The 19,015-nt window shown below is 40.5% G+C and overlaps 1 protein-coding gene across 1 annotated transcript; it reads left to right on the top strand.

Moving 5' to 3' along the window:
* Positions 1-3,395: 3,395 nt before the first annotated feature.
* LOC115755030 (alpha-1,3/1,6-mannosyltransferase ALG2) lies at positions 3,396-8,805 on the top strand. Its single transcript, XM_030694269.2, has 9 exons — positions 3,396-3,585; positions 4,387-4,602; positions 5,706-5,822; positions 6,166-6,359; positions 6,437-6,542; positions 6,675-6,822; positions 6,913-7,049; positions 8,125-8,291; positions 8,388-8,805. The coding sequence occupies exons 2-9, from the start codon at positions 4,521-4,523 to the stop codon at positions 8,679-8,681; spliced, it is 1,245 nt and encodes a 414-aa protein (XP_030550129.1). The 5' UTR covers positions 3,396-3,585; positions 4,387-4,520; the 3' UTR covers positions 8,682-8,805.
* The last annotated feature ends 10,210 nt before the right edge of the window (positions 8,806-19,015 follow it).

Here is a 19,015-nt window from a genome sequence, read left to right on the forward strand (position 1 = left end):
GTTTAATGATAATTTATTAAGTTTAAGCTCCTTCCCTCTCCCTTTTTTTTCTCCTCAAATTTGATTACAATGTACAATTTGACTATAATTGATAATTGATAATTGATTATTTAAAATTAAAATTTCCAACCCTTGAATTGTCCTGGAACTCGAACCGGAACCGCCCCTTTAAGGGCCGATTTCGATTTAATCATGGCCACGAATTGGAACCACCGGTTCATGAATCGGAACCGGTGGTTCACGGCCCATGGCCATGTCTACTCGCAAGTGACTTTCATCTTGTGCATTGTAAGTGAAGTTAATGCGAGTTAACCTAGGAGGCTTCCACACGATAAGTAACTAAATAAATCCAACATTAATTTGTAAATTGTTCGCATGAATATTTATGACTTGAAAGCAAGGTCCAAAATTAGAGGTGGGCTACTAGGGGAAAAATATTAGGGACATTGAGTGCATGCATATTGATTTGTATGATTTGTCGAATCTGATAGGTCTTGCATATAATATGAGTGGACTTTATCGAAATAAACCATTCCCATGCATGTTATCGAATATCTCAAATAATATTGTAGATTTCATGTATTGTCCAAAGTCATGAGATTGGCGGGACTCGATGACTAAAGAATCAATTCCGACCAACTACGTCTAAACCTAAAACGCAATTTGATTTTATGATTGTTGGTTTAGCACGTGCAAACTCATCCAAACTTATGTCCTAGCTCTCAAATCCTACGTAGCGCGTGAGTAACGAATTGTTTTCACATGAAAATGAGAATGAACCTTCTTCAATTTTTATGAATACATGCTTAAAAATGATTAAACTGCATCGTAAATTGGCCGTGTCAAACTTTTTAGTCCGTCATTAAATGAGAATGCTTCTGTTATTATTATTATTATTATTGGTAAAAAAGACATCTTCATTCGTTCGTTAAGTAACGAAAGGAATAACAGAGCTGCTCGCATCACCTCTCTCTTGCGGATCATTCCCGCCACCGCACCCTCTGTTTCCCCTTCAAGTAGCGAACCGTCGACGTTGAATTTCAGGCATCCCTTCTCCGGCGTGCACCATCTAACAGGTAAATTTTTCTGCTTTCCCACTCTCTTCTGAGCTTTTTGGTTCCATCGCTTGAATTCAACATCTGATTTCACTGCCTTGGTCCGAGAATTTCGCCTGGTTCAGGCTCTCGAGATTGGAATATTTTCAAGTTTCGAGCTTTCCATATGCTCCAGAATACGTTGGCCAGCAGCTCCACAGAAGGTGAGATCGAATTTCCTTGTGCAAATTCCAGCACCCATTTATCCAACCTAGTGATTTCATTGCTGGTAATTCGCGTGTTCATTCTCGGATCTAGCCAGACTTTTGAAGTCAAGCTGCACAGGAGAAAGAGGTGCTCTATAGTTTCCGGGCATTGGCGACAAAAGGGGCATAATGGGTCGGGCATGAGCTTCCCGGATGTTGATTGATTTTCCCGTTGCCCACAGCCCATCTAATTTCAGGGGATATAGTGTCCCTGCCCATCAAAAGGCTCTGCCATCCCCAAGAAGGTCGGGGACCTTTGCCTACATTCCGAAAGTTCCCACGTGGGAAATATATCCCTTTCACTATCTGGCTCCATAAAGCTGAGGGGGATTGCACGAGTCTCCAGGCTTGTGTTACCCAACATGGCCTCATTGAAAGAGATAAGGTTTCTAAAACCTAGTCCCCCCTCCCGCTATTTCAGTTTAAGTGTTTCCCATTTTTTCCGATGGATCCCTGCCCTCGAATCATTCTGTTTCCACCAGAAGTTTTGCTATTCTTTGCTCAGTTTCTTTGCATATAGAGATAGGGATCTTGAAGATATACATTGCGTAATAAGGTAGAGCTTGCACAATGGATTTAATCGGGGTTTCCTTACCGGCTCTAGACATAGGTTTCTCCTTCCATCCTTCTAATTTCATATTCACTCTTGCAAATATCCATGCGAACATCTATTTCTTTGATTTTCCCCAATCCGACGGAATACCGAGATATTTACCAGGTTTGTCAAGAATGGGAACCCTCAATTCATACGCCATATTCCTCATTAAACTAGGAGGGCAGCCACTACTGAAAAAGATTCCAGATTTGTATAAGTTAATTGCTTGACCCGTTGCAACGCAATATTGGTTGAGAACTGCAGCTAGGTTTTGGCAGTCACTGATTATCCCATCCAAGAAGAAAATTGCATCGTCCGCAAATAGTTAATGCGAAAGAATTGGGCAGTGGCGCAAAATGGAGTTTGCTATCTAGCATTCTCCGAGGGACTTGTCAAGCGAGAAGAATTTTACGATTTTTCAACTCCAATGAGATTAGTCTCGATTGACCAAATCAATTTCGGCTAACTGGACTTTAGGTCAACTCGATTAAATTCACCTTCCGATCAGGCATTTGAATAGATGCTAAATCTAGCTTACGGAAGAGAAGAAAAATCTCTAATTCGGTTGCACCAACGGAGTCTAATGCGATTAGGCCATCCGGACTGGACGACAAAAGTTGGCCAAAGCCGAACGGTACTCGACTATAAAACATCGTAGACAATTTCAATTCATTTAGCATACATGATACTATCGTGAGGTTCATCTTATAAATTGCAAGTGAGGTTGATGCGAATTAACATAGGAGGATTCCGTAGGATAATTTGTAACTAAATAAATCGATCATTAATTTGTAAATTGTTCGCATGAATATTTATAACTTTATGAATATTTATAACTTTAGAGCACGGTCCAAACTTAGGAGTGGGCTACGAGGGAAAAAAATATTAGCTGAATCGAATACACGATTATTGATTTGTTCGATTTGTCGAATCTGATAAATCTCATATATAATATGAGCGGATGCTATCGAAATAAACTGTTCATGTGTATACATCGGATATCTCAAATAATATTGTAAATTTCATTTACTGTCCAAAGTCATGAGATTGGCGAGACTTGATGGCTAAAGAATCAATTCCGACCAACCATCTCTAAACCTAAAACCCAAATCGATGCTACGATTGGTGGTATAGTACGAGGAAACTCATCCATACTTATGTTCTGGTACTGAAATCATGTGTCATGCGCGGGGCAAACAAATCGTTTCCACGTGAAAATGAGAATGAACTTTCTTCATCTTTTATGAATACATGCTTAAAAATTATTAAATGAGAATACTTCTTAATTTCGAAACGCTGAAGTGAATATTGTCTTTTAGCTTTTTCTTTGCATTGGAAATTTTTTTAATTTCAAGAAAAAAAAAAAAAACTAAGGACTGTTTTGATTATATTGACTGAAAACGAAAATTGATTTTATTTATTTATTTCTTTCACTAAGTAACGAATAAGCTTCTGACCCAAAAAAAAAAAAAAAAAAGGAATAGGATCAGAGAAGAAATGAGAATGCGGAGCATCGATCACCGTCCGCGGATTGGCCGAGCATTCTGAGCAAACAGAGAAGAAAGCCGTCTCAGTCCGTGACGCTCGCCTTCCTCTCCTCCCTTCCCGTTTAAGATCAGACAGTCACTTCCACCGATCGTCTCATCCCATCTCCGATTCCGTCATTCGCCGGGCGTCAGCCAGGATTCTGGTGAGCGCGCTGTGTCTCAACTTCTCGGTTTTTTAACCCTTCGATCACGGTGACTGATCGACTGAGACACGCATCTAGTCCTGTTCGGAGTATTTGCACCGATCGGTTTCCACAGTTACCTGGTTAGGGTTATTGCTTTTCTCCGTTATTCCCTTACTGGAGTTTTGAATGCACCCAGCGTGTTCGGTTCAATGCCCGACACGCCAGAATCTAAGTTCTTGGTTAAAAGGCTGGAGCTTTGCTGCGGTTTGTCATATGCTGATGGCTGTGGCCTTCTTGTTTTGTGCTTGGGTGGTCGATTCGTCTTTTTTTTCTTCTTAAAACTGAATTGAAGTTCTGGGCGGTTGCAAGTTCTCTGGGTTGTCCTGTGTCGTTCCCGTGCCTTTTTACACTGCTTTTCTGCGTACTTTTTCTCTCTCTCTCTCTCTCTGGAAATTAGATGCGTAGCTACAGAAATGGTTCTCTCTATCTATGGACTAATTTGAGTGGCTGCATTACATGAACATTAATGATGGCTTTGCTTTTGGATATTTTCTTTTTGAAGAGTGGTCATGGCAAATTGGCGAGGCAGATGACCCTTTTGATGGCTTTCTGTGATTCCATGGGCAACTCCGTCGAGGTACTCTTTTTTCCACTACTTGATGACATTACATTGTCAATGTTTAACTTTATTAATAAATGTATGTTTGATGTCTCTCTTCTCAATTTCGGTGGAATCATGATCGGCCAAGGGACTGGTTCCTTATTCGGGCCGTTTTTTCTCATAACATTGATGCAACGGCAACCTTTACCTCATTGCAGGCCTATGGACCATGGTTGACTATGGAGAACCATGTTAAAGATTGGGACCTAAAGGGTTGCTGACAATTGGCAACTATATGCTTCGTTTTCTGTGATTTGCCATTAGAGAAAGAGTTCGTTGGTCGATGTAAACAATGTCAAAGGAGGACAAGGTGCAGGCAAAAGGAACTCAAAAGAAGATGAAGATAGCCATTATACATCCCGATCTTGGTATAGGTGAGTTGCCTACCCTTGCTATCGTTACAGTAGAATTTTTTTAAAATTTTCTTACTTTCTGTTGACAATCTCGGTGGTGTAGAAGGCTCTCCCATGGAAGAGAAGAGATCAAGTTTCTTGTGGGTTTGTTTTTAGTATGTTTTTCTTAAATTTGGAAATTTGAGAAATCTTTTTGCCTGCATCAGTTGTGCATTGACATCACAAATCATTATCTGCTGATTGGGTGGTTAAAGTTCTCTCTGACTTAGTTACTGCGCTCTTTGTACTTTTTGAATGAACAGTTTGACTTTGAAAAATGGAGCTCAGTTCTTCTAATTTATTTCGATGAAGGTTCTTATATGTATTTTTTTAAACCGTTGTGCCTCTCATTCTGGCTAGTGCTAGAATCTCTGGTGAGTGTCTGTGTTGTGTTTGACTTGAAGGTTGCATTTGATTGAGTTTCAGGCTTAAATCATGGCCCAGGCCTGGCCAAGCTTAGTCAAGTGAAAGAAGTCACCAAGATGTTTAAACTTCATGTTGATCAAATTTAAGCTCGTTATGCAGTTCTAATTTTTTTTTTTTTTGGTCAAAATGCAGCTCTAGTTGAAATGGGTATATAGTTAGGTGGTAGTCTGCAAAATGTTTGAAGGTTGGAGGCTTATTGATGGTGGAGTCATGGGGATTGCTATAATTCCTGAAACTGAATATCAGAGCAGTTTTTTGTTTCTCAATGACATTCAAAGCATAGAAAGCTTCAATTCTTATATTCTAATTAAAATGCTTTATTCTAACAGTAGAATCTTGGGAGGTTAGGTCCTTTGGTTTGTGGACTTGGTAGTAAGAGTTTGCACGTTCTTGTAGAGGGAAATTATAACTACTTTGACAACTGCCTTGTTATATTTAAATGATATGAAGAAACACTTAAAATCTTAGTGCGAGAAAATTGAGGACTCGGTTAAGTTTATCATTTCTCATGTATGCTCCTCTGTTTAAGGCAATGATATTCATAATTATTTGCTCGAGGGGTGTGTAGTAAACTTCTACTGATAGTATGCTTGAATATTTATCGGCTGTTGCCTCATCTTCCATCTGTTTACATAACAGAAACCTTGTATGATATGTAGGTGGAGCCGAAAGATTAATTGTTGATGCGGCCGTTGAGCTGGTATCTCATGGGCATGATGTTCACGTTTTCACCTCACACCATGATAGAACTAGATGTTTTGAGGAGACTGTTTCCGGTTTGTCTTCTATACCTTCCTTCTCTCTCTTTTGGTGACGACAACTTGTTCTCTTAGTGAATTCAGACCTTGTATTTCCTTTTTTCTGGCTTGAATTATTATACATGATTGGAGCTCCCTTTCCTTTCAACAGTTCAAGTAGCTACTAACACTCATTCAGAGTTTCAAATTTCAGCATGCAAACTTTTTCTGTGCGAGCCATTTTCTTAAATAAGTACAAGCTGTCAAAATTAGGAAGGTCTTCATTAGCTTCTCTAAATTGTCTAGTTGTTTTATTATTTTGCCTATCCTATTCCTATTTCACCGTCTTAGCTCTAAGCATACGGTCAATGCAAATATGCAGGTGCCTTTCCTGTTACTGTGTATGGTGCCTTTCTGCCTCGACACATCTTCTACCGTCTCCATGCCGTTTGTGCATATGTGAGGTGCATTTTTGTTGCTCTTTGCATGCTGCTTATGTGGCCTTCTTACGATGTTATTATAGCAGATCAAGTTTCTGCTGTCATTCCACTGTTGAAACTTAAAAAGCCAACAAAGGTATCTATATCTTCTCTACCATATAATGATGGATACCTTCCTATCATGGCTGTAGTTTAATCCCCTTTCTGATTCAGGTCGTATTCTATTGTCATTTTCCGGATTTGTTGCTTGCCCAACGTACTACTGTTCTTAGGAAGATGTACAGGAAACCCATAGATTTCATTGAAGAGATAACAACAGGTTTGTTCTAATGCTGCCTTCTTTAATGGCTGTTTTGAGTGTGGACGCGTGAATTCACGTGTTTTTTGGGCGATAGGCTGTTTTATAGATGAACTCTCCAAATTTGACATCACTATGGTTGCGGGAATGCAGGAATGGCAGATATGATCCTCGTCAACAGTAAATTTACAGCTGCTACTTTTGCGAAAACATTCAAGCAGCTTGATGCACGAGGAATTAAACCGGCTGTTCTTTACCCAGCAGTCAGTGTTGACCAGTTTGACAAACCCCGTTCTCTTAAGTAAAAAAAATACGCCTTAATGCCTTCATATACCAGGCTCACTTCTGTTTTATAATGCTGAAAATCTAAATATTTCTTCCTGTACTTTAGGCTGAATTTCCTGTCCATCAATCGTTTTGAGAGGAAAAAGAACATCGACTTGGCAATTTCAGCTTTTGCTAGGCTCTATAACATCAAAGGAGAATTTTCCAGTGGCAATGTGGATGGTGCTTCGTTGACTATTGCAGGCAAGTCATGAATCATTGCATATTTCTTACCAAGAATTTCTATAATTTACATATACTTTTTTTTTATTTTATGTTGGAGTGCTGTACATCACTTAGCTTGTGCAATTGAAAACCTCTACTCTCTTGCTATTCCGATATGTGCCTTTTCCTATTCTAGTTGTATGTCATTCAATTATTTTAGCGATTCGAAAGTATTTTTTTTAAAGGATTCTGGGTTTTTAGAGTTGAAATCGTGGGGGGATAAATTTAACAGCATGGTACAGCTGAACTTCCTCGTTGTTTCCTCTTATCCCAACTAACAGAGGCGGTCTGCTTGTAATTGAAGTGGTTAGACATTGTGTTCACGGAAAACACCTTAATGTTATGTCTTAGCTGGAGTCTTTGTTCAGGAGTAGGAATCTGCGGATGAAAAAGTCTTTCTTCAGGAATAGGAATCTCGTGGATGGAAAGTTTTTTGATTTGTAAGGAATTTTCAGACAAAAGATATTTGATTGACAACAAAACATTTGTACATTGTTGTAGAATACCTGGAAGTAATGGTATTGCTAATTGGACACAAGGAAAGTCTTGGTTCTGCTGTTTCTGATAAGTAGCGTGAGGATAACCAGGGCAGTCAAAAGAAAGACTGAACTGTTGAAGATATAGATAATGGATTTTGATATGTTAGAGGTCTATGTTGAATCATGTGAAAGGAAGTTCTGTTAAATCCAAAAGAACTCTGATCGACAATGTAAAGATAGAGAAGATCGTAACTCCTGAATGTTTTGATTAATCGAGATTGATTAGTATGTAGCTCTTTGTCAATTTAGCATGCAAACGAAGCAGCGGTATGTGGACTATCTCTTGACTCAACATGATTAAGTGATCCATCTGGTAATAAAATATCTCTCTTGAGCAAGCTGACTTTTCTTCCTATGCTATGCAGTGAAGAGATTTATATGACTGTTGAATTTTTGTACATTATGCATCAGCATTTTATCTTAAGTAGTAGGTAGACAACTCTGCATTATTGCTTGCCTATAGATTTAATTTCTCGTGTATTGGGGAGTATGTTCAAGTTTATATGTTGTATTAGGTGGTTTTGATAAACGTCTAAGGGAGAATGTTGAGTACTTGGAGGAGCTTAAAAGCTTAGCGGAAAGGGAAGGAATCTCGAGCAGGGTTGACTTCATCACTTCATGCTCAACAGCTAAGAGGAACGAACTCCTTTCCGAATGCCTTTGTGTTCTCTACACGCCAAAGGTTAAGTAGAAAAAGTTGGCATTTAACACAAATAGCACCATATTTTAAACAAATGTTACATTTTCGTCATATTGACACACTGGTGCAAATTTGCAGGATGAACATTTTGGAATTGTCCCTTTGGAGGCAATGGCAGCTTATAAGCCTGTAATTGCGTGCAATAGCGGGGGACCTGTGGAGACGGTTAAGCATGAAGAAACAGGATTTCTTTGTGATCCCAACCCACAAGAGTTCTCTTTAGCTATGGCTAAGCTAATAGAGAACCCTCAAGCGGCAGAGAGAATGGGTGAGGAAGCTCGGAAACATGTCCTGGAGTCATTCTCCACAAGGATATTTGGCCAACATTTGAACCAGTATATTCTCGACATTGCTCGGAGGAAGGTGGACTAAGGGTAGTTGACCTTGTTTGGAAACCATATCCCCGGTTTAGCTTCAAATCCAGTTTCCCATTTTTTCTAAGAGAAGTCGTGTTGCCCAGTAAAGGAACTCATTATACTCGACGAAAAAGAAAAGGCAGTTTTGTTTTGATTTATATAAGAAAGCAAAGTGTGTGATTTTGGCTGGTTATTGCCATAGAGAGGTGGAAAGGTTAATGTCTTGCTAACGAGGATGTTTAGGATCCACAATTCCATTCTTGGGTGCATATGGGAACAAGCTTCGACCTTGTAATTAAGAGTGAAATGAGTCCATCTGATTCATCCCTCTGTGAGGAAGTTCTTTGACACAAGCCTTTTAGGAACTGAGTGCCATCTAGTGAGAAGAGTTCATTAGTTTGCTTTGCTCATTGAATGGCCGACGATCCTGCCTCGCCCTCATTCCAACCTACTCACAATTAGGCTTGTTTTGGAATTTACTCTAGAACCTTTAGTCACATCACTTGTTCATGCGGACATTTTATAAGTTTATCACAACTGGTTAGTATGGACTACAATGGTTTATGTTCGCTTAAACCAACCGTATGGAGGAACTGGCACTCTATGTGAATCTCACGCTGGTCTTCTCGAGCGGAAAATAGAAAATGTCTCCTTGCCTCCAGGACATTATCACCAGTTGTGACATGGAAGCCAGGTGAACAAAACGGAGCATCAAACAAAAGGGTGACCCCAACGTAGAACAGAAGCAGAGAACAAAGAGATTAAGAAAATATGTACAGGTAACAATTGACAGAAGAGAACTGTTTAAAATCAAATAGAACACGAGCTGCAAAAGCGAGGAAATGATAACTGTTGACCGAGACTTTGTAAATCTCCCATTGCTGCTTTTTCGCTGTAATGGCAAGACACAAATTGTTGTTATACAGAATTAAAAGGGAGAGCAAGAACTATCACTTTACGGAGAAGCTGAAGCCTGGCGAATGAATGACCTTCCCACGGGCGCAACCGTCTCGATATAAGTACCGCCCTAGCGGAATAGGAAAGACCTTTGGCTTCTCCATAAAGAAAAGCGCGAGCTGATTGTCGAAAAAAAAAAAAAAAAAAAACTTCCCTTCAAGAAGTGGTACTGTCGATTGAGGGAGGTACTGCCGACTGAGATAGATAAGAGAGGCCATTTTGATGCTCCACACAATATTTCTCGCCTCTTTAATGAACTCTATACTGAACTTGGGTCAAAAACTTGCTTGGCCGTCAGTAATGTGTTTGCCTGACAAATGCGGAAAAAATTACATTACAACATAGTCGCATGAAAGAAAAAAGGCAAGAATTTCACAATGGGATATACTAAAATTCGCTTGATTGATTTGAGACGGTGATATAATATGCTTCTAATGAACAGTCGGTCCAAAAAAGTGAAACAGAATACACCAGGTCTTGATTGAGCAGATGATAATACCACCTATATAATATCTGCTAATTAGGCCTCGTAACCGAAGGACTGACATGGAAGGATTACTTTTGCCGCAAGACTAATTAGGCCCCATTCTAGACATGTTTCCATTAAGCAAACTTATCTGCTAAACAGTTAATAGTCAACAATTCATGCCTTGATCACAGAATTAGAACCAAACCTTGTTAAAACTTCCGATGGATCTGTTAAAAATAAAAAAACAAAAATCGTTCGCACCACAACAATTTGCCCACATCAACTTGAACTTCTCAATTCCTCCGGTAGATGTGGATGCTATCACTCGGTCTGGGAGGTGCCACGTGCAAAAGGAGGGTGAAGTAGAGAAAAGAGGTGTGACTGAAGAAGATGCAAGGCCGCTCTTATCTATTATAAGGACAGGTGAATTTCTGGTTATCGAACAGCTGCGGAAAATGCCTGTGCAAATCTCGCTATTGGAACTCTTTAAACCTCAGACAAGCATAGAAATGCCCTCATGAAGATACTTAACGAGACTCGTATGCCATAAACCATCGAGACTCGTATGCCATAAACCATCAATGAAGCCCAACTCGAAGATTTTGTGGGTTCCGTCCTTTTGAAGGGCCAGATATCCTTCTCGGATGAGGATTTTTCTATGGATGGACGCACTCACAACAAAGTGCTTTACATATCCGTGATCTGCCGCAATAAACGAGTGTCTCGAACTCTGATAGATAATGGTTTGGCTTTCAATCTGTGTACGTTGGTTACCCTCAGAAGCCTAGGAGTGAGAGGAATTAGTAAGAACTTCCAAGTCTACCGTTCGAGCGTACGACGGCATGAAGAAAGATGTCGTGGGGGAAATAGAGCTGGATGTCACAATTGGCCCAACTAAGTTCTCGATCAGGTTCCAAGTTTTAGATATCCCCAAGGTTTGGGTTCGTAGCTGGGGCAGTCCCATCCAGCTTACAGCAGAAGATGAGGTTTGTAGTTAACAAGCTGGTTACCATCCATGGAGAGACCGATTGCCTAGCATATCAGATAAGCGCTGTCCCTTACGTGGAGCCAGCATCAAAAGTGGAGCCGAGCTTCCACTCTCTAGGATTGATGTCCATCATGCATGTGCCCGCTGGTACTAGGGTAAAAACTCCTGATCTCTCTCTAAGTCTTCGGTCATGGCTGGAAGAGTGCTGTTGCAATATGGATTTGTTCCGGGACGGGACCCGGAAAATATGCTCAGTTATTTGTAAGCCAATCAGTTTGGTGTCCGCGGAACACAAGAGTGGGCTAGGCTATAGAGCTGAGCCAAGCCACCATTATCAGTCCAATAACTACTTGGGAGGCCGAGGCCGCGGTAAAGGTGTCAATGGCGGGAATCGCGGATATCATGGAGGCCGAGGTGGTCGTTCTTTTGGCTCAAGCACTTAGAAGGGGAAAGCAAAGATGCCCGAGACCCCCTTTGAGCCAAGTTTTCAGTGGACCTTCTAAATGGCTGAAGGATGAAGATGCTGGTGCTTCAGCGGACCCAGATACATCTGACCCGTTCTAAAGTACTACCCTGAGAGTGCTCTTTTAGGAACCCGGACTCCAAATACAAGGTGCAACTGGCTTGCGCTTTTTTGCTTCACCGTGAAGCAAATAACAAATCGGGATTAGACAAAATGAAAGGGTCGGCAATTCAATGACTACAAACCGATAATCGATGGCGAAAGCTACCTTCCAACAAGCAGCGCAAGTGTCCTAAGACCGATATCAATGAGAAGCCAGCACTCCTGAGCAGCGCAAGTGTCCTAATATCGATATCAAGCAAAGCACAGCCGTTTTCACAAACGTTTTCATGAATGAGAGGACGTATTTCAACGAGGATGCAAAAATTCATTGGAAGTTAGAAAATCAAAGCTACATACCGATACCCATTCACATAGCAACGGTTGTTAGGTTTGAAACATGAAAATCGATCATCTCTCGTGATAAAGTTCGCCTCGCAAGGGTCGAGATGGAACCACTTGAATTTCGCAACCATCGTGAAGGGGAGCAGGCGGGCAAAGCGGTGGCGACATGCCAGCGGAGGCCGCGGAGATAGTCTAAAGATCGAGATGGCATAGCGTCGGATTGTGCTATTCCAACTCCATTAGATCCTAAGGGAAGTCTAACGATCGAGATGTTATCGTATCTTCGTGGCTGTTGTCAATTACTCCGATCATATGTCGAATTGAAGGTTCGTTGTAATATATGAAGTGGTTGTGTCTTCTAAAGAGGAAGACGAGTTGTACAGCTTCGCGGTGCCTTCCTGCGTTCCAATGTGTTGCCTATGTTTGACTTGTCTGTGGTGGTTATATGGCCAATGCCTACATTTTTTTTTTTTTTGGGTCAAGTCCAAGGCCTACTTTGATGCCTATGAACACGATAAGCAACCTGGTCTTGAAACCTTCTCTCCAATAGCGGCTACCTTCACATTAAGCCTTTTGACCATAGTCGACATGGTCAGCATTAGGTTTGCATGTCCTGTGTGTAGAGAAGACTCACCTTCGTTTATTTATAAATTGGAAGAGTTTTTCTGATATGAGCTACCTTAATTGAGATTGTAAATATCGTTTTAGGGGTTGACTAATTGTTGGGGTCCATGGGTTTTACGGTGATCTGCTCACATGGACAACTTCCTTCTCTCTTTCAACCTGTCATTCTACAAAGAAAAGAGAAACCAGAGAAGAAAACATTGTCGTCTTGCTCTCAACACTCGAACGTTTACGGTATGTTCCAAGTGTGATGTATTGTTCAATCGGTGATTCAAGTATTTTTTTAATCTTTTTGGGCATGTTTTTCTATTTGTTGATTAGAAACAAGGATTGAGTATCATTCACTAATAAAAATAAGATATAAAAATTCTTAATAAGTCTATCATAAACTTTACTTGTGTGAGTCGAGTTGAGCTTGACCCGTAATGAGAAAGCATGGTTGAAAACTCTATAAATAGCGCTCAAATCTCTTCTCTAGTCCTATGAACCTATAAACTACCTCATATAAAGAGCACATACAGATTCGCGTAGTGAGGGGTTGTCTCATCAAGCTAGGGATAAATAGGGCAATACATGAGAAAAACTTGAGCTTAGATCGTCATTATTCCACCTAAAGATTGATGGATCCCAAATGAGGTGCACAACTCTTTTCTTTCTCAGTTATAGTGTTATAGGTTCTAGCTATGGTGATCTTGGATGTTGCCAACACACGATATCAGAGTTTTCCATAACCTAAACTAGAACTTTTGACTTTTGGCTTATTTTCGAAGTGTTTGTTCGATAAAAATTGTTTTGATCTTATATTCAAACTTGTATCGTCGAGATGAGCATTTTGAGTGGTGCCACGCCTTCGGCAAAGGCCACACGCACCTCTATGCGCGGCCATGCACTGTTGCAGAGGCAGCGTGAGCCTCCGCAAGCGACCACGCTTCGAGATGACGTCGGCGAGTGCCGCCACTCACGGCTACATGGTCAGTGTGCACCGTTTACACATGCACCATGAGGCAAGCACCGTTTGCATGCGGGCCAGGCGCTCGTCACGCATCACCGCCTCAGGCAAGTGTAACAAGTGGCTAGGGCTGACATCAGCGCCCCACCACCTCGGGCAATGCAAGTTTGACTCGTTGACCCGACCTAAGTGTTGACCCAATCCAAGTTTGACTTGACGTGGGTATCGACTCGATCCAAATTTGACTCGACCTGCGTGTTGATCCAATCCTACTTTGACCCGACCCGACCGGACCCGATCATTAACCGTTCAAATCAATCAGTGGTTGGACTGAGTAAATCAATTGGACCGGTTCGACCGAGGACCAATTAGATTGGCCTTCAGGTTAGTTGACATGTGCTGCACATTCAGGAGGCGCGTGAAGATAGGGGTGAGCATGGGCCAAGTGGGTAGGGTCCAGACCTAGACCCTAAAACCGACTATGTTATAATCGTTTCTCAATTTTTGGAATCGAGAAACGACCCTATTTATCCTAGAGCCTATTTTGGAACCGACCTTGTTTTTTTATCCGGTTCTAGGGTCTACTTGAGAACCTATTTTCCTTTTGTTTCTTTTTCTGATTTAATTTTTTTCATCAAAATAATATGAGTATCGATGAAATGATCCAAAGTAAAAGGTGAATAATAAATCTCATTATTCGCCAAAAGCAACAATCCCCGATATGAGCAATAAAAATGACAACCCATCAAAAGCAACAATCCAAAATATAAGAATAGAAATTACAATCCACCAAAAGCAATAATGATCCTACAAAACGCCGAATTAATAAGTGCAATTCTTTCTATCGCACTACCATTAAAATCTGCTAATAATCTATCCTTTTTGTCTTGCAAGTCATAAGACTTGAAGCCCACTTTGAAATTTGCAAGGTTGGCATAGTTGGCAAAAGAAGCGATATATATATATATATTAAACAGTAGCTAACATCGGTTTTAAAACCGGTCCGGGTGGGTCTTCACCTAGAACTAGGAATCAGACCGGTTTCAACCTTGTTTCCAAAATTGAAACCGATTCTCGGACCGATTTGAGCAGGAATCAATTTCCAATCCTGTTTTTCGGATGGTTTGATCCGGGTTCATGGGTAAACCCCGGTCCGGTTGCACACTCCTACGTGAGGGCGCATCCAGGCTTCAATTGGGGTGTTCTTTGTACCAGAGTTCTTGGTTGGGCGAGGCCTCGCCTGCAGTTGGTGGGGGTTGCTGGCCACTGGCCGAGCCTTGGTTGACCCTGTCGGCCATCTTCCACCCTTGCCAATGATGTTGCCCCCCCTCCCCTCTTTAAGATTTAAGCTTATTTTTCTATTTAATTTATTTTTTTGAATTTTTTTATCTTACAAGTCTAATGGAAGTCCACGTGGCGAGTTATGTTGGCTCAGATATTAATGAAAAAAGGCCACATAGAATTTCCGGCAAGCATATCGAAATTGACACTTAAGTGATCGTTTTTAAAAATATTTGGCACTTAAACCATCGTTTTAAAACTTTTGACACTAAAGTGAGTATTGTACACAACTTTTGGTACTTTTGGTATTCTTCTTCCAAACATAGGAACAATTTCACGTCCTACGATGACATTCGAAGTGTAGGAAGCTTCAATGACAATATCCTCATTAAAATGCTTCACTCTAAATAACACTATAATCTTGGAAGATTCGGATTATGCCATAGCTCCTTTGGTTTGTGGACTCGGTAGGAAGCACTTGCAAGGCCTTGTTGAGGGAAATTATAACTACTTTGGCGACTAACTTATCTTAGTGTAAGAGAATCCGAGAGTTGGTTAAGTTTATCATTTCTCATGCACGCTCCTCTTCTCGTACCACCCCTTACGGCAATGACGTTCATCTTGTTTGATGTGTAGGTGGAGCCGACGGATTAAATTGTTGATGCGGCAGTCGAGCTGGGCCAAATTTTACCTGCCCGATCCTACCTCTCTCCTCTTGATCTCTGATAGATAGCCGAGGGCATTTACGCGAATAGACGATAAATAGATCAAATGCCACATCTGCAATTTCCCCGATAACTCGAAAAATTTCAAATAGAAGCCTCAAATATATTGAGGGATAGATTTAACAGCATGGTACTGTTGAACTTGTTGTTTCCTCTTATCCCGACCAACAGAGGTTACATCCCCTCTCCCATGCTTCCATGGTCTGCTTGTAATTGAAGGGGGTGAGACATTGTGTTCACGGAAAAACCCCTTTAATCTTATGTCTTTGCTGAAGTTTTTATTCGGGAGTAGGAATCTGCGGATGAAAATGTCTTTTCTTCAGGAATAGATATCTTGGGGATGGAAAGTTTTCTGATTTGTAAGGAATTTTTAGACTAAGATATTTGATTGACGACAAAACATTTGGACATTGTTTAAGAATATTGGAAAGTCATGTTATAAGTAATTGGACACTAGGAGAGTTTTGGTTCTGCTGTTTCTGATGAGTAGGATGAGTATAACCAGGGCATTCCAAAGGAAGAACGTAACAGTTGAAGTGATAGATGATGGATTTTGATATCTTGGAGGTCTACGTCGAATCGCGCGAAAGGCAGGAGTTCTGTTATAACCAAAAGAACTCTGCTTGATAATGCAAAGATAGAGAAGACCATAACTCCCGGATGTTTTGATTAGTCGAGATTGATCAGTATGTAGCTCTTTGTCAAGTTAGCATGCAAGTGAAGCAGTGGAATGTGGACAATCTTTGACCCAACATGATTAAGTGATCCATCCGGTACTAAGATTTCCACATGCCATGCAGCGAAGAGATTTATAGGACTGTTCAATCTTTGTGTTAAGTACTAGGTAGACAACTCTGATAAAAGTGTAAGGGGGAACGTTGAGAACTTGGAGGACCTTAAAAGCTTAGCGGAAAGGGAGGGAATCTTGAGCAGGGTTTGACTTCATCACATCCTGCACAACAGCCAACAGGAACGACCTCCTTTCGGAATGCCTTTGTGTTCTCTACACGCCACGGGTTAAGTAGAAAAAGTTGGCATTTAACACAAATAGCACCATATTTGGAGCAAATGTTACATTTCGTCATATTGACATAATGGTGCAAATTTGCAGGATGATCATCTTTGGAATTCTCCCTTTGGAGGCAATGGCAGTTCATAAGCCTGTAATTAGGTGCAATTGCGCGGGGACCTGCGGAGACCGTTAGGCATGAAGAAACGGGGTTTCTTTGCGATCCCAACCCACAAGAGTTCTCTTTAGCTATAGCGAAGCTAGTAGAGAACCCTCGAGCGGCAGAGAGAATGGGTGAAGAAGCTCGGAAACATGTCATGGAGTCATTCTCCACAAGGAACCTGTACTGCACGGAGGAAGATGGACTAAAGGTGGCAGAACTTGTTGGGAAGCCATATGCCCGGTTTAGCTGCAAATCCAGTTTTCCATTTTTTTTTCTGTCAGAGAGGCGTTGTCGGCCGGTAAAGGAACTTATAATATTTGACGAAAAAGAATTAGACAATTCTGTATGATTCACGGAAGGAAGCAAAGTGTGTGATTTTGGCTGGTTATGGCTATATAGAGGGTCTGCATGAGAACCATTCTGGTTCTCCGATTCTGTTCTTTGAAACAAAAAAAGATGAGAATCCTGTTTGATAACGTAAATGATTATGATTTTGATTCTGTTTTTAGAATCAGTTTTGGAAAATTAGAATTAGTTTTAGAGCAATAGTCATAACAAAAAAAAAATTAGTTCCGAAAAAAAGAATCATTTTTGAGAATCACAAAATAGAATGAAATCTCACATCTCTCACTTTTTCCTTTCATTTCTTTCATCACTTTTCCCTCAACCTAATAAAAAGTAAAATAAAATAAAAATAATTTTTTTTGAAAAATTTGGAATTTTTTAAAAAAATCATAAAAAATTTAGAAAATCCCTAAAAATAGAAAAAGCTTAGATTAGACTAGTTTGACATCATTTTTATAAATTTGGGCCTAAATTTCCCATATTTCACTTTTCTACAAAAAATATCGCAGAAGATGAGAGCATCCAACATGCGTTTGATAACATAAATACTTGTAGTCGTGCGTCACAGAATGTGACCATCCGCACGTGGAGCCGAAGCCAAATACCCACTTGGATTTAGGATAGAAGTTGCAAAATGATAGCGAAGGACTTGTACTTTGTATCTAGGAGGATAATTTGATTTTTTTTTTGTTTATGGATAGTTTGATTATTAGGCTGCTATGTTTATATCTATTTTGGACAACGCAACATTTAAAGAAAAGAATGAGTTCTTAATATGAGAATTGTCTCATGCTTCAATTGAACTTCAAACATCATGTACTAAAACTTGTGTTTCATTTATGACATGCTAAAAAAAATAATAGATTTTAAATTATTTTAGTGTGCATTGGAAATTAGCTTTCAATTTAGGATGAAATTTTACAAATTAACTACATAGTTAATTGACTTAAATGAAAAAAATTAGGAAGAGAAATAGTTTTTTGAAATAGAAATTTTGTGCGCTTATCAAATGCGTTTATATTCCAGGAACATAAATTTTAGGCAGTTATCAAACGCGTTCTGATCTCTAAAACTCATTTAGGAACGGAATCAGAAAAAATCATTTTAATCGGAATCGCTTTTTCGGAACGGAATGATTACCATGCGTTGCCTTAGGATCCATGATTCCATTCTTGGGTGCACATGGAAATAAGCTTCGACTCTGTGTTTCAGAGTGAAACGAGTCCCATCTGATTCATCCATGGTAACTCCTGGTGAAAGTTTTTCGACACCGGCCTTTTTGGGAAGAAAGTTCATTTTGGTGGGAGTTGTTGATCAGTTTGCTTTGCTCATTGAATGGTCCTGCCGCACCCTCATTCCAGCCTACTTACAACGAGGCTAGTTTGGAATTGCTCTAGAACCTTTAGTCACGTCACTTGGACATGTAGACATTCCATAACAACTAGTTATCATGGGCTTGACTGGAATGGTTTATGTCCACTTAAAATTATAGCCATGGATACAATCAATTTATGGTGCGCATGAAAACACTTCAGAAATTATATTTCTCTCGCGAAGCCCATCCATCTAGAGAAATGTGTTTGATAAAAACCCGATCGAAGTAGAAATTCATTTGATAAAAAAATTGACTTATAGTAGGATTTTTCACTTCCGGCAAGATTTTTCACTTCGATAGGATTTTTTGGCCAACTTTGAGAAGTAAAAAATTTTAACTTCTCTGCTCCATAATCATTTCTAGGATCACACCCGCCTCTGCCGACCACTATTGTTGTGATCGCCGGTCGCCAACCACGCCCGCTGCTGCCGACCGCCGCCGACCGCCGCCGACCGCCGCCACCAACACCGACCACCGCCATCGACGCCATCGACCACCGCGACCACCACCGCCACCGACCACCGTCGCCACCGACCACCATCGCCGCCTCCGCCGACC

Source organism: Rhodamnia argentea, chromosome 2, assembly GCF_020921035.1.
Source record: "Rhodamnia argentea isolate NSW1041297 chromosome 2, ASM2092103v1, whole genome shotgun sequence".
NCBI lineage: Eukaryota > Viridiplantae > Streptophyta > Magnoliopsida > Myrtales > Myrtaceae > Rhodamnia > Rhodamnia argentea.